The sequence below is a fragment of the Lepidochelys kempii genome, chromosome 13 (genome assembly GCF_965140285.1).
Source record: "Lepidochelys kempii isolate rLepKem1 chromosome 13, rLepKem1.hap1, whole genome shotgun sequence".
Lineage (NCBI taxonomy): Eukaryota > Metazoa > Chordata > Testudines > Cheloniidae > Lepidochelys > Lepidochelys kempii.
The window spans coordinates 20,303,555-20,319,674 of NC_136392.1; the positions used below are offsets into that span (position 1 = coordinate 20,303,555).

Here is a 16,120-nt window from a genome sequence, read left to right on the forward strand (position 1 = left end):
CAATTTACTTGGGTTCAATGGCCCTTCTCCACTGGTTAAGGGCCATTAACTTTGGGCAAGCTAAGGTCCTCTGTCGCCCAATAACCATAATAGGTTGGTGCACATTCAGGAGAAGGTTGACTGGATGGGAAAGCAGAGGGATAGGAAACAGGGCTGCTGGGCTCTACTTCCAGCTCCCAGAGCAGAGCCTGAAGGGATGGGGGTGGTTCCTAGGGCAGAGACAAAAGGGCTTCAGCGTCCATACTCCCGAGTTCTGGGCCTCAAAGTGACTGCCTCATGCAATCAGGATGATACTCATCCGATTGGATATTTAAATATATGTAAACTGGTATGCAAAATAGGTGGAGGCGCTGGGGCTGCTGGGAAATTGTTGCTCCAGCCCTTAATGCACGGCCCTGTTCCGGTGGCTGACTCTGAGGCAGCCCGCAGCGATGAACAAGAGAACTGCCCGCACCGCCTCTTGAGTGGGGAGGGGCGGAGCCAGTGGAGGGACCACGCCCCTGCGGCCGCGGGAGGCGGGAGGGGCAGCGGTTTCTATAAGACCATGTGACGATAACCCCGCCCCTTGTTTCCGGTGTGTGGAGAGGAGGCGGAAGTGAAGCGGAAGTGTCTTTGGAAAAGCGCCGGGAGAGAGCGGCTGGAGTCATGGAAGAATGAGCGCGCCCCCTGCCCTGCTGCTCTAGGGCGCCATGGAGACCGTGCAGCTGCGCAATCCGCGCCGGTGAGGGGCTTGGGCTGTGGGTGTCGGGACTAGGGGTTGGGTCATGGGAGGTTGGGGGATGAGGGGAGGTGTGGGTCGGTCTGTGGAGGGATGAGGGGAGGTGTGGGTCGGTCTGTGTGAGGTTGAGGGTTGCCGGGGGGGGGTCGGTCTGTGGGAGGCGGGGGGGATGAGGGGAGGTGGGGGTCGGTCTGTGGGAGGTGGGGGAGGGAGATGAGGTGGGTGGCGCTGTGGGAAATGTAAATAAAAAACCTGCCCACTGAAAGGTTAAATCCTCTAAAATCAGCTCAGGTTCATAAGTGACTCATCCCTTAGATATACCAGGTTTTCCCAGAGAGAGCAGGGAGCCGTGGGATGGGTGACATAGCAACCAGCGTCACAGGACTCTTGTCCGCAGGCTAAAAATTCCCTCAGGCAGCATGTATCACTACAGCTTCACTAATATTGGTGCATGGACCCTATTGCAGTGGGAGTGTTAGATTTATCCAGGTAATTGTTATACTTGGGCTCCGTACATATTACATTTATTTTCCTTCAGTTGTTTATCATCCCTTGATGAATTTCTAACACTCCCACAAGTCATAGAAAGCTAAGAATAGGATTCAGAGTAGCAGCTGTGTTAGTCTGTGTTAGTAAAAAGAAAAGGAGTACTTGTGGCACCTTAGAGACTAACAAATTTATTAGAGCATGAGCTTTCGTGAGCTACAGCTCACTTCATTGGATTCATACAGTGGAAAATATAGTGGGGAGATTTTATATACACAGAGAACATGAAACAATGGGTGTTACCATACAGACTGTAACAAGAGTGATCAGGAAAGGTGAACTATTACCAGCAAGAGGGGGGGGGGAACAGGACTTTTGTAGTGATAATCAAGGTGGGCCATTTCCAGCACTTTACAAGAACAGTAGGAGGGGAAATAAATAAGGGGAAATAGTTTTACTTCGTGTAATAACACATTCACTCCCAGTCTTTATTCAAGCCTAAGTTAATTGTAAGAGACTTCAAGACTTTTCCGTAGGTTAAATATTACACAAGAAAGATGTAACCTGGAGTAATTGCAAACTACTTAATGTAAATGTGGTAAGCAGAACATAAAAATAGCCATTCTGGATCCATCTAGCCCAGTATCCTGTCTTCCGACAGTGGCCAATGCCAGGTGCTTCAGAGGGAATGAACAGAACAGGTAATCATCAAGTGATCCATCTCCTGTTGCCCATTCCCAGCTTCTGTCAAATAGGGGTTAGGGACACCAAACCTTGAAAACAAAAGCCACATATCTTTCAGCAAAGATACCTCTATATAAGGCATCTGTCTTATGACCATCAAACAGGTATGTTAAAATTGTGACACTGTTCAGGATGGTAGAAGATTCAGAAGATAGTCGTCTTTCCCTGAGGCATTTACAGTCTAAACAGACAACCAAACACACAGTGGGAGACCCAAAGAAATGTTTTATAACCCTCTTTTAAGAATATTTTTTTTTGCAGTTTTAAGGAAACAAAAAAAAAATCAAAATATCTCTGATATACAAGGTACCAAGAAAAATAATTTTTTTAAAAAAAGCTGGCTACAATTATAGAAAGAAGCAAAGAAAAACTGGTCTCATCTTATCGTACCTCTTTACTGTAATCCAGTAGGGAAGACTACACTGGCTGGGATACTGATGTATCTACAATTTTTCTTTTGTATGAAACATCAGTTAATTAGGAGAGTATGGTGCTTGGAGTTGTTGCTAAATTATTTTGTTGAGGGAAACAAACCTGTGGACTTTCCTGTTGGTGGTAAATTCTGTGCTACGCAATGAAATAACTGGCTATGTCTGTTTAATTGATTAGTCACAAATAAATTTCAGTCTACATTTCTGTGCATCCAGAAACTGAATATTTCTGGACCTTGATATACTAAGTCTGTCAAGTGGTGATGATGATTTAGAGACTCTCTTCTCCTTAAGGGAGTACCTAAGGGTTTTATTTTATTGTTATACACGTGCACACACATGAACTCCATCATACCTTTCATAATTGCCATGTCTTATCTGACATTTGGGAAAATTGGCTTCCCAACAAATGAGCACTTAGAGATCAAGGAGGTATGCACTTTAAAAATACCTTAGAAACAATTCTGCCACACTTGTGGTGGCCGTTGCAGGTGATTGTGGTAATTTTCTGTTTCCATTAATGTACATCTCTTGTGACATTACACACAGTGTTATCTTTTAGGTTAGATCTGCTTGGTCCACATGTTCTTAGAATTTTTCAGTTTTCTTATGTCCATTTGTAAGATTGAGGAACTTGAACAAAAGAGGGGGAGAGATGGAGACTAGCTGTAGAACACCATAACCAATGGCAACACTTTGAATGAATGAGGGGCATCAAATTGCTTTAAAGAGAACCCCAGGGGGGTAGAAGCCTGGAATATTAAAACATTAATTGGTTTTTGTTTTTTTGCCACTAGATTAGTTTAATAGTGGGATCAGGCTTGCAGAGATGGGAATTTGTGAAAACAATGTTAGCATAATTGGGCCTCCACCCTTTGAGGAAACCCTGTCAAGTTGTGGAAAAACAAATGACTCAAACCTTTTCTATTGAAAAATGGAAGCATAAGTCTTGCATTCAAAAAACAAAAACCCCTCACCTTTTGTATTAAGAGATGTCAAGTCTGCTGTCAGGTTCTTTTTGAATTGGTTTTGGGGGGGGGAATCAGGCATAATTAGTCAATAATGAATTAGATGTTTAATTGCAGATGTCTCTCCTTAATAATAAGTTATACATCAGTAAAGGTCACTATTGCATGTATATTTGGCAAAAAGTGAAATTATGTTAGTTCTTTGCACTCTTGGCTATTCCATTAAATGGTCAAAATGTTTAGTTGTAGTGCAAACTAATTAGCATGATGACAAGATGTTTGTTCTTTACAGTTATGCACAGAACCTTGTATACTGTTACTTATGTCCCTCAGTGTTCTTTATCTTATTTGTGTCAGCTACAGCAGTATCTGTTGGATGTGAAGACCAGTTATATCTTGGGATTTCAGTGAAACCTTTGAATAAAGCTGTTACCTTCCTATCATTTCACTGCAGGCTGTACTTGAGCAACCCGAGATAGGGGATATTTTAGAGGCATCTCAGCAATTGAATGAAGTTTCAGTTTGTCAAAATACTATCTGTAGCTTGCAGCTGCTTCTAACGGTATATTTGAATGATGAAGTGAAGAGGCAGCTTCCTTTGTTCTGTGGTGTAGATAGCAGTTGTTTTCTTTAAATGATGGAGTAACATTTCTACTAGTAGAAATGTGCATTTATTATATAACTGTTTATGCAAACATTTAACTATACTTGACCCAGATGGAGTGGGTGTCCATACAGTGTTGGAGTGTTCGTGTCCATACAGTAATGCTGGTTTTATAGTTTCAACCCTCTCTAAAAATGTACACTGTAAAATATAGGATATTCTAAATGAATTGGCTCACTCATCATTGATTCAGAACTTTTTAGTAATGATGAAATAAAACTTGAATTTCTGAGTTCAGAATCTGAGTATTCTGGTGGTGTCTGTAGAAACAGAAGTTAAGATGCATCCTATGAAGTGAGCTGTAGATCATGAAAGCTTATGCTCAGATAAATTTGGTTAGTCTCTAAGGTGCCACAAGTACTCCTTTTCTTTTTGCGAATACAGACTAACACAGCTGCCACTCTGAAACCAGAAGTTAAGTTGGCTTCTAATGAACTTATGTAGTGCCTGGATTTTCTAAAATTCTAGCTTGATACTTAATGGTTGGGTCTCATTCTAGATGCTTTTTTTAGTATAGTATCTGTCCTTTAGATTTCCACATTTCACACTGCTTGGAAATGGTGACTTATATGGTGACTATTTACTGATTTTTTTTCTTTCAAACAAGTAACGTACTGTTGGTTTAATGCCTATCTTTGCAGAGAAGCTAGTGACTACTTTCAGTATTTCGCCATTTCCTGAGTCTGCTTGTTTGTAATATTTTCTTCGTTTCAGGAAGCCATTGTATATAACGCATGGGTGTACTGCTTCTGCTATATTGCTTTTGTATATAAACATAATAGAAAATGAGCACAGCATGGCTTCTATTCCTGGTTTTCAAAAACTTCATCAAAGCTTTTTACATTTTGTACTAGCGTCTGATGAGCCACCTTAGTATCACAAATACAAAAACTGTATTTGCTGTCTTGATGTGTAGTAACTCCAGCTCATAGAAGCCATCAGATGTTTATTTGTAAGTTATAGGCTTACACACATACTTCATCCTAAACATGGTTTAAGTGTGGGAATCAAAATTGGCTGATAACGGGGTTGTGCTTGACTTTTGGATCCACAACTGGGCTGTTTTGGGTTTAAATGGAGACAATGTATCTTTTCCTGTGGCTATTATATGTCACTTAGTGGATTCTAAAGGATTGGTTTTAAGAACTTATGGCCTTATGGAATATTCGGAACCTTGTAGTGATTGTATGTAGCGTATGTTAAAAGTAACCTGCAAAGACCAGCTTTGTGCTTTTCTTGCTGTTTTGTGATGATTGAGAAGGTTTATTTTAAAAATGAAAGAGCATAGGAATCTTTAACTCAGGCATCTTTGCTCCTAAGTGTTTCAACTATAGGAAACTTAAGCAGTTTGACTAAAAATCACTTTCTATCTCAGTTAATGAGATTTCCGTTTCATTAATTTTTTTTTTTTTTTGGTCATTATCCTACCAGTTCTCCAGTCATTCATAGTCTTCCAAGATGTACAAAATCTGAATTTAAAATGTGAAAAATAAGCAAGGAAAAGACCTCCCCCAACAAACCTTTTCTTTGTGCATCACAAAGCACCCCCCCCCCAAAGGCATGAAAATAAATTTAATGTTTGTGTGGGCTCTTGGTACAAGCTTTGTGTAGACATCATGATGTTCAAATGGTGTGGAAATGATCCTGAATATATTCTGATACTACATAGAATATCAGAGTTGGAAGGGACCTCAGGAGGTCATCTAGTCCAACCCCCTGCTCAGAGCAGGACCAGTCCCCAATGTTTGCCCCAGATCTCTTAATGGCCCCCTCAAGGATTGAACTCACAACCCTGGGTTTAGCAGGCCAGTGCTCAAACCCCTGAGCTATCCCTCCCCCCATTGAACTACTTACTGTTTCCTGCCACTGAGAGGAAATGTAGATCTTTGTGCTTGATAAAACGCTGCCCCCCTGTACTACCTTTTGTAGTAATAAGAAATAGCACTACCTGGTGTTCTGATTGTGCTAAATGCGGTTTACTTCACACTACATCTAACCACTGTATTTTATTCCTCAAGCAGACTAAATTTTATATTGTAAGATAAAATGTATTTTTGTCAAATTATCAGAGTTGCATGGTTTAAAATGAGTTTTACTTAAAGTTCTGTTCTCAGAAATAACCAAATTACAGAATCTTAAACTCTTTGATTTCTACATCTTTATATGTATACAGGCAGCTGAAGAAATTAGATGAAGATAGTTTGACAAAGCAACCAGAAGAAGTATTTGATGTACTGGAGAAGCTGGGAGAAGGGTGAGTGTCTGAGACAATGTGGAGAATGTAAACCTGTCCAAGAACATATACACGTAATGGCCAACTATTTGTGAAGACCTGTTGTGTTTTTTTTGTTTTTAACAGAGAAATTTTTTTTGAGGCCGGTGGCATTTTGAATATATTTCTTGCAATTGAAGCACCTACATCTAAGCTCTGAGTTGTGTAAACACCAATTTTAAACTGGGGAACTGTTAAAAATGCTTGAAGGGACACTCAGGAAATAAAATCTATATTTTTTTTGATAGAGCCCTAATATAAACAAACTTTTTACTAGATAAAACAATAAAGACAGTATCAAAACTCTTTTATAGACATATGTACTGCTAGTTCAGTATTTCAAGTCAGTGAATGGGAGTGTTGGCTTTGGAGCTGCATTTTTAATGATACCTTTTAGCAGTGACCTCAATTTGAATCAAAGTAGACAAAGAATCAGCATTCCTAGTGGAAAGTATTGGGAATCAGAAAACATAAGTAGTTGTAAATTGTCTAACATTTTTTGTTATCAACTCTTAATTCAAATATTAAAATGTAGAACATAAATTAAGTAAAAAGAAAAGGAGTACTTGTGGCACCTTAGAGACTAACCAATTTATTTGAGCATGAGCTTTCGTGAGCTACAGCTCACTTCATCGGATGCATACTGTGGAAACTGCAGCAGACTTTATTTATACACAGAGAATATGAAAAAATACCTCCTCCCACCCCACTGTCCTGCCGGTAATAGCTTATCTAAAGTGATCATCAGGTGGGCCATTTCCAGCACAAATCCAGGTTTTCTCACCCTCCACCCCCCCACACAAATTCACTCTCCTGCTGGTGATAGCCCATCCAAAGTGACAACTCTTTACACAATGTGCATGATAATTAAGTTGGGCCATTTCCTGCACAAATCCAGGTTCTCTCACCCCCTCACCCCCCTCCCAAAAACCACACACACAAACTCACTATCCTGCTGGTAATAGCTCATCCAAAGTGACCATTCTCCCTACAATGTGCATAATTAAGGTGGGCCATTTCCAGCACAAATCCAGGTTTTCTCACATCCCCCCCACCCCCATACACACACAAACTCACTCTCCTGCTGGTAATAGCTCATCCAAACTGACCACTCTCCAAGTTTAAATCCAAGTTAAACCAGAACATCTGGGGGGAGGGGGGGTAGGAAAAAACAAGAGGAAATAAGCTACCTTGCATAATGACTTAGCCACTCCCAGTCTCTATTTCAGCCTAAATTAATAGTATCCAATTTGCAAATGAATTCCAATTCAGCAGTTTCTCGCTGGAGTCTGGATTTGAAGTTTTTTGTTTTAAGATAGCGACCTTCATGTCTGTGATTGCATGACCAGAGAGATTGAAGTGTTCTCCGACTGGTTTATGAATGTTATAATTCTTGACATCTGATTTGTGTCCATTTATTCTTTTACGTAGAGACTGTCCAGTTTGACCAATGTACATGGCAGAGGGGCATTGCTGGCACATGATGGCATATATCACATTGGTGGATGTGCAGGTATACGAGCCTCTGATAGTGTGGCTGATGTTATTAGGCCCTGTGATGGTGTCCCCTGAATAGATATGTGGGCACAATTGGCAACGGGCTTTGTTGCAAGGATAACCTGGTGGCTGAACTTTGTGACTTTGTGCTTACCCATAACTATTTCACATTTGGGGACAATGTATACCTTCAGATCAGCGGCACTGCTATGGGTACCCGTATGGCCCCACAGTATGCCAACATTTTTATGGCTGATTTAGAACAACGCTTCCTCAGCTCTCGTCCCCTAAAGCCCCTACTCTACTTGCGCTATATTGATGACATCTTCATCATCTGGACCCATGGAAAAGAAGCCCTTGAGGAATTCCACCATGATTTCAACAATTTCCATCCCACCACCAACCTCAGCCTGGTCCAGTCCCCACAAGAGATCCACTTCCTGGACACTACAGTGCTAATAAACAATGGTCACATAAACACCACCCTATACCGGAAACCTACTGACCGCTATTCCTACCTGCATGCCTCCAGCTTTCACCCTGACCACACCACACGATCCATCGTCTACAGCCAAGCTCTGCGATACACCGCATTTGCTCCAACCCCTCAGACAGAGACAAACACCTACAAGATCTCTGTCAAGCTTTCTTACAACTACAATACCCACCTGCTGAAGTAAAGAAACAGATTGATAGAGCCAGAAGAGTTCCCAGAAGTTACCTACTACAGGACAGCCTAACAAAGAAAATAACAGAACGCCACTAGCCGTCACCTTCAGCCCCCAACTAAAACCCCTCCAACGCATTATTAAGGATCTACAACCTATCCTAAAGGATGACCCAACACTCTCACAAATCTTGGGAGACAGGCCAGTCCTTGCCTACAGACAGCCCCGCAACCTGAAGCAAATACTCACCAACAACCACATACCACACAACAGAACCACTAACCCAGGAACTTATCCTTGCAACAAAGCCCGTTGCCAATTGTGCCCACATATCTATTCAGGGGACACCATCACAGGGCCTAATAACATCAGCCACACTATCAGAGGCTCGTATACCTGCACATCCACCAATGTGATATATGCCATCATGTGCCAGCAATGCCCCTCTGCCATGTACATTGGTCAAACTGGACAGTCTCTACGTAAAAGAATAAATGGACACAAATCAGATGTCAAGAATTATAACATTCATAAACCAGTCGGAGAACACTTCAATCTCTCTGGTCACGCAATCACAGACATGAAGGTCGCTATCTTAAAACAAAAAAACTTCAAATCCAGACTCCAGCGAGAAACTGCTGAATTGGAATTCATTTGCAAATTGGATACTATTAATTTAGGCTGAAATAGAGACTGGGAGTGGCTAAGTCATTATGCAAGGTAGCCTATTTCCTCTTGTTTTTTCCTACCCCCCCTCCCCCCAGATGTTCTGGTTTAACTTGGATTTAAACTTGGAGAGTGGTCAGTTTGGATGAGCTATTACCAGCAGGAGAGTGAGTTTGTGTGTGTATGGGGGTGGGGGGGATGTGAGAGAACCTGGATTTGTGCTGGAAATGGCCCACCTTAATTATGCACATTGTAGGGAGAATGGTCACTTTGGATGAGCTATTACCAGCAGGATAGTGAGTTTGTGTGTGTGGTTTTTGGGAGGGGGGTGAGGGGGTGAGAGAACCTGGATTTGTGCAGGAAATGGCCCAACTTAATTATCATGCACATTGTGTAAAGAGTTGTCACTTTGGATGGGCTATCACCAGCAGGAGAGTGAATTTGTGTGGGGGGGTGGAGGGTGAGAAAACCTGGATTTGTGCTGGAAATGGCCCACCTGATGATCACTTTAGATAAGCTATTACCGGCAGGACAGTGGGGTGGGAGGAGGTATTTTTTCATATTCTCTGTGTATAAATAAAGTCTGCTGCAGTTTCCACGGCATGCATCCGATGAAGTGAGCTGTAGCTCACGAAAGCTCATGCTCAAATAAATTGGTTAGTCTCTAAGGTGCCACAAGTACTCCTTTTCTTTTTGCGAATACAGACTAACACGGCTGTTACTCTGAAACCCATAAATTAAGTAAGAGAAGAATTAAATTGTTGAGAATAAAAATGACCATTTCAATTGTTGGGCGTTACACACAGTAGCCCTTTTGTTTTTCTGGTTTTTAATGTACAGGTTATAGCTAGAAAACATCACCTCGTTACTGAAGTATAAAAACCAGAAATTAATTGTAAACCAAGACACAGAGGCAAGCAAAAAATACATAACACTAGAATAGCAAGAGTGGGAGGCATATTTCCCCACAAAGTGTAGGAGGGGAAAAAAAATACTTCCCTACTCCTAAGTGGAGAACCTGAAGAGTTGTATTAATGCTGAACATTGAAAACTGAAACTTAAAACGTTTTCCTTTTCATCTTAAAACCCCTTGTTGGAAGTTCAGTGGAGTCTAGGGGGAAGATGCTAACTAGAAGAAACATAAAAGTTAAGGTTAGCTTGCATTCTGATGCTCCGGCTCTTCTTTTTAATCCTATACTGTGACTGAATAAGATATGTTGAACAAATCATGAGAGACAACTTCTGTAAACTTAGTAGTCTATTTCAAGATGAACCCATGAAACTGACACTACACTAGTGCCCTGTAATAATATCTAGTTCTGGCAAAATGGGTGGACTGTAAATTCTTACTAACTGGCATCCAGTTAAACAGTTAAGTGCTGTGTGAAATTCTAAAACCGCAATAACTGAATACAGTGTTGAAGTCTAAACCTCTCTCAGTGTACAAACTAATGCTGGAAAAGTTTTTCTTCATCAAGATAGCTGGAACATATTTGGTCTATTTGAATTACAGTATATCAGTGGAGACAGACAACTGTGTTTGAGACAAGATTTAGGAATAGTTATAGTAGAGACTAATGTTGGAGGAGAGGTTGGTAATAAAAAACGGAGAGCCTCAGAAAAGTAAATTCTTATGTTAATTCTTTTGTATTTATTTATAGTTTTATAAGAAATTATAACTTATTTATTCCAAGCCCTGCTGTCTCAAAGGAAATTTCTTATTCAGATCCTCTTGTTCATTGAAGCAATAACTTGATTTAATTTTTGGGGTGAGAGGGTTATCCAAATACCTTGATTTTGTAGAAAAACGTAATATTGGAGTGTAGGGGCAAACCCATCTTATTTCTTTGTCTTTCTAATTTGCTTATCTCGGAACATCTTATACAATGTTTACTGTGTGGTGCTGTGAAATAGAGACTTTCTTGGCTACGTCTCCATCAAGCCCTGAAGATTTCTCTATATTGTGGTCAGAGCCGTGTCTTGTGAGAATCCATGCTGCATTAATTCATCTAGGAACAAAGTCCCTGTGTTATCCTATTTTTTCCTGCATCTTTGAAACTATTGCAGTGCTTTACTTCCGTCTGAGATAATCTGGACACCATCCCTGTACCTCATGAATTAGATGGATATAAGTGACAGTTGGGTTTACTTCCCTGTTGCCTGCAAATTTATTGCCATGACATCCACTCATTTCTCAAGAGTTGTTCTGTATGCATTATAGGAAATTGTTGCTGTACCTTATTTGGAAATGGATGAAAACATAATTTTAAACATGCAAAATATGAAACTCCTATACCATGTGCCTATATATAAAAGTATGTAGCATTCCTCAAGATGGCCTAAAGCTCTGGGATGAGGACTGTGATTGACAGCTTCACTCCTCTGGCACAATGGAACTCAATAATAAGAATAAAGTTTGTTATGTGGGAGACGGAACTTTCTCGGGGCTGGTCCAAGACACTGGAATGAACTTGATCAGACACTAAGGACCATCGTAAACCTCACCACCTTCCGTTCCAAGTTCAAAGCTCACTTTTTTCACTTTGCCTTCTCTAATATAAACATATATCAACAGATATATCTTGTATTCAAACAGACAGAAAAAGCTACCAGAAGAAGACACTCCAGTGCACATGTTTCTCCCTCTGGGGAGAGGATGAGAGAACCAACAAGTGACAGATGTATAGTCATGTTGTTCAGTTACTATGGTGATGAGCATGATATAAAAACCTGTATAGACCAGTTTTTTACTGCACCTCAGTTAAATCTATATTGAAAATAGTTTAGACAAATGAGTTTGCTGGAGTTTGGGTAAAAAGGTGTATTTAAGGTTATTGGGAATGGTGATTAGCATCTTTCCTAGGTATTTCTCATTGTTACTATAGCACCAGGAGCTTGTAGATTAACTGAAGTTTTGCAAATACTCCTGTTTTATTATGTCCAAGTTGGATGCGGTGTTCAAAAAATCAATTATTAAGATATTCTTAGTAGGAGAGGTCATTAAACAATGTTCCCTTTTTTCCAGATTATGATGCACCTCTAAGTGTAAACCAGAAAGTGTGCCAGTTTTTAACCTGTTGTATTGCTTGTATTTAGTATTTCACATTTTGATTGTTACAGATCCTATGGGAGTGTATTCAAAGCTATTCATAAAGAAACAGGTCAAGTTGTTGCAATTAAACAGGTTCCTGTTGAGTCTGACCTGCAGGAGATCATAAAAGAAATATCCATAATGCAGCAATGTGACAGGTAAGTGCATGCAATTAATCCCATCTGCAACCCCTTAAGAAAAGTATTGCATGTGATCTGCTTAGCAGTTGAATCTAGGAAACACTGTGTTGTATTAAACACTTCTCAGAAGTGAGACCAGCTGTTGGACTGAGGTGGACTAGTCAACATTTATCAGAGACATGATTTACATTACGTTTTTTTAAAAATATTCTTATGCTGGCTTCTCCTCAGTCTAGTTTAATAGACTATCTACATTTGTTTACAATAAGTGCCATTTGGAAAACTGAAAGAGCAGGCGATGTATGCATGTTTTTTTTTGTTTGTTTTTTTCTTTCTCTTTCTCCCCCTCCCTTCCCCCCACCACCTCAGTATGCCTCCACCTGAGTTCCACTTATGTGTTTCACTTTACATATGTACAGGCTAGTGTGCTGTCTGCAAAGGTGACAGAATTCTCATTTGCAGAGCCATCACTAGCGTGTGCAGATTTTTGTGCATTAAAATATGTGACTAAGTTGGAGGACACTCAAAATTCCTCTTGCACAAGTAGGGTGGTTGTATTATGAAAGACCAGGCCCTGTGTATCTCCCACTGATTTCACTCATTTCCTTTGAAAAAACTGTCTGAGCAGAAAAGCTTATGAAGAGATCATATACACAACTGCCCTCCTGCTACAAAAGTGTTTCCCTTGGTTAAATATTTAAAAGCCACATACCATTTCTAAGTCCTTACTTAGTCTAGTGTTAAGCCTCCAGTCTGAGGAACTTTATTTTTTAAACTGCAAGCAAGCAACAAAGCTTAATATGAATAAGATTTGCAGTACTAAAACATGGACACAATGATTTATAATTCTGCTGAGTACACTTCTACAGCTGTTCCCTCTTCCTTCTGGTAATCGTTGTCTGACTCAATAAAATGTAACTTTTTTAGAACCAGTTCATAAAGTATTCTGTGAATTAATTTACAAAATTCATTAGGCTTCTTTGAGTGTTTTCTTTTTAAAAGAGAGAGTAGAAGGCCTAAAATGGGACCTTTCATTTTGCCCAACTGCTCGACACTTGTGAGCAGTAGGGATAGTGAATCATGGAATAGCTCTGTTCTCTGCACAAACATTCTGGGGAGACTCCTACATGGTGACTAACTCTTCTGATATCAACATTTAAATTCTTATATGAGAGAGTGTCATTCATAGAGCAGAGTAAGTTTATTTTTGGTCCATTTATAACTGTTCCATTTTTGACAGCTTTTGGCTTCTTTCTAAAGGACAGAGGGTCATTCTCATGATTTGATATGTTAATATAGAGTAGCTTATTGCTTCTTGGGCAGCCAGGTAGTAGCTGTAGATAAGATAAACTGATCTAGTGTACTGTAAAGACCTAACTCTTATTAGATTAGTAAAATGCATCATGTCTCGGAACTAAATTGCAGAACTGGGAGGAATGGTTGTTATGGTATTTAAGAGGAAATCCCCAAATGCAGGATATGAGCATTTCCTGCACTCTTATATCAGCCTGAAGTCTGGGATCCCAAGTCTGACCCTGAACTCTTAGCGTCTTTTTTTGGCTGTGCTTTATATTGTGCTCCTATTTATAAAATTGCTTTAATCAATAATATCTGACTCTCTCTCTAATTTTTCATAGTCCCCACGTAGTCAAGTATTATGGCAGCTATTTTAAGAACACGGACCTGTGGATAGTCATGGAGTATTGTGGAGCTGGATCTGTGTCTGATATAATTCGATTACGAAATAAAACAGTATGTCCTTTCCCCTTACAATCCATATTTATACAATGCCGTGTTTTAAGTATCCATTCTAAATATTACATATTATAGTAAGTAGCTTTGTAGTAGTCTATGTGTAGTTCTTTGGCCTGATTTTTCCCGAGCATCCTGAGCTCTCATTAGCTGTCCTGTGAACTGCAAGTGCCCAGCACTCCTAAAAACCAGGATGTTTAGCTAGGTAGCTAACTTCATCCTTCAAGTTTAATGTAATGTTTTCTGATTAAAATGATCTGTATGTCTGAAAAAATAGAATACTGATTTTTTTCAGTGCTGGGATTTTTATAGCTGACCTTGTCTAGTCACATTGGTCATGTAATAGCAAGTTACCTGTGAAAGGGCCATGCACACGAAATACATGAAGGGAGACCAAGTAAACCAGTTGTACTGTGTATAGATAATACTATATCTTGGTAACTGGAACTGCCTAGAATTTTCTGCTAGTTGGTATGGGAATCTAGTATTTGTATTTCAAGGAAATGTCTGTCTTCAGCATGAGATACCAATCTAACTGCTTTTTTTTTTTCCCTTTAGTTGACAGAAGAGGAAATAGCTACAATAGTACAAGCAACCCTCAAAGGACTAGAATATCTGCATTTTATGAGGAAAATACACAGAGATATCAAAGCTGGAAATATATTATTAAATACAGAAGGACATGCTAAACTTGCAGATTTTGGGGTAGCAGGCCAACTTACAGTGAGTAAAATTGTTACTTGGGTTGTGTATGTAGAAATGTCTCATTCAGCCTACAGGTACAAGTGAAACACTTACTGGAGAGATTATGCTAAATTCAATTGTTTAGCACTACATGAATGCATTGCACATGCACTGCAGTGGGGCCCAGAGGAGGGACAGGCGGGCTGACACTCTGGCTTTCTTGTTCAGAGAACTAAAGCACCAAAACAGTTGTGTGTAGTAGCACATACTGTAGTAACATCTACTGTTTTCTACTGAGTCCCCACACAGCTCTGCCAGTGCATCTAAATCCTGATGTGCAAAATTCCTTATTTCAGTCTTAACTGAATCATTTTTGTGTATAATCTTTAGGGAGAGTGTTATTAATGAATAGCTAGCAAAGTTGTTCCTTCTGCTTGCCAAATTGTCTGTTCTTCTGCTCTCTTCTCCCCCCCCCCCTTCCATTTTAGGATACCATGGCAAAACGGAACACAGTTATAGGAACCCCATTTTGGATGGCTCCAGAAGTGATCCAAGAAATAGGGTATAACTGTGTAGCAGATATCTGGTCACTGGGAATCACTTCAATAGAAATGGCTGAAGGAAAACCACCATATGCAGATATTCATCCAATGAGGGTAAGGACTGAGGCCTCTTCAAATATAGCTCTCTTGCAGAATGCAGGTAGCCTCTGTTGGCAGTTAGCTGAATAAACATTTTATAAGATGCTATCTAGCTTTTAACCTAGAGAAAATGAGCAAGCTCTTTTTTTAACCTGTGCTTTTTAATATTTAGTAAAATAGGGAAAAAAAATATTCAAAGGAGAATCTGTCAACTCGATTCTTTTGTGTCAAGGCATGCGAAATTACCAGATTTGTTCAGAATATGCATGCGTGGAAATGGGTAGTCTTGAGTTTGATCCAAAGTGAATCTTTTCGTCACAACCACCAGTAAACACAATTTTTCAGGTCATCATCATAGCTTATTGGTCCAAAATCTCAGCCAAGATCTGGTGTTATCACTTATCTCGAATAGTTCCTTGGGAGTACAGCATGTTGCTAGAGGACAATGTGTCAGTCAGTGCTCCAGTCTTTGCTTAGGGTCTCCACATTTGCCTGTGGGGTCCATTCCTCCGCTTCCACTTGGTCATATTGTTTCCAATCTTTGCCATCCTAATTCTCACTAGATTTAGTGTACACCAGTGTTTTTGTTCGAGGTCAGTTCCTGTAAGGAGATGTTCTGAAGGAACAAGATCATTGGTAATTCCCACCATTTTGTTACTCCATTGCTTTCCACCGTGGTATTTTTGGGTAAGGGACTT

At 40.0% G+C, this 16,120-nt stretch overlaps 1 protein-coding gene across 2 annotated transcripts in view; it reads left to right on the top strand.

The window, feature by feature from the left end:
- The first annotated feature begins 558 nt into the window (after positions 1 to 558).
- Positions 559 to 16,120, top strand: part of STK4 (serine/threonine kinase 4) — a 77,044-nt gene continuing 61,482 nt past the window's right edge. For both annotated transcript variants that reach the window (XM_073309684.2, XM_073309685.2), the window contains exons 1-6: positions 559 to 721; positions 6,185 to 6,265; positions 12,235 to 12,363; positions 13,983 to 14,097; positions 14,656 to 14,820; positions 15,270 to 15,437. In XM_073309684.2, coding sequence (XP_073165785.1) covers positions 690 to 721; positions 6,185 to 6,265; positions 12,235 to 12,363; positions 13,983 to 14,097; positions 14,656 to 14,820; positions 15,270 to 15,437 — 690 coding nt within the window. In that variant the 5' untranslated portion in view covers positions 559 to 689. The remainder of the gene's footprint in view (positions 722 to 6,184; positions 6,266 to 12,234; positions 12,364 to 13,982; positions 14,098 to 14,655; positions 14,821 to 15,269; positions 15,438 to 16,120) is intronic.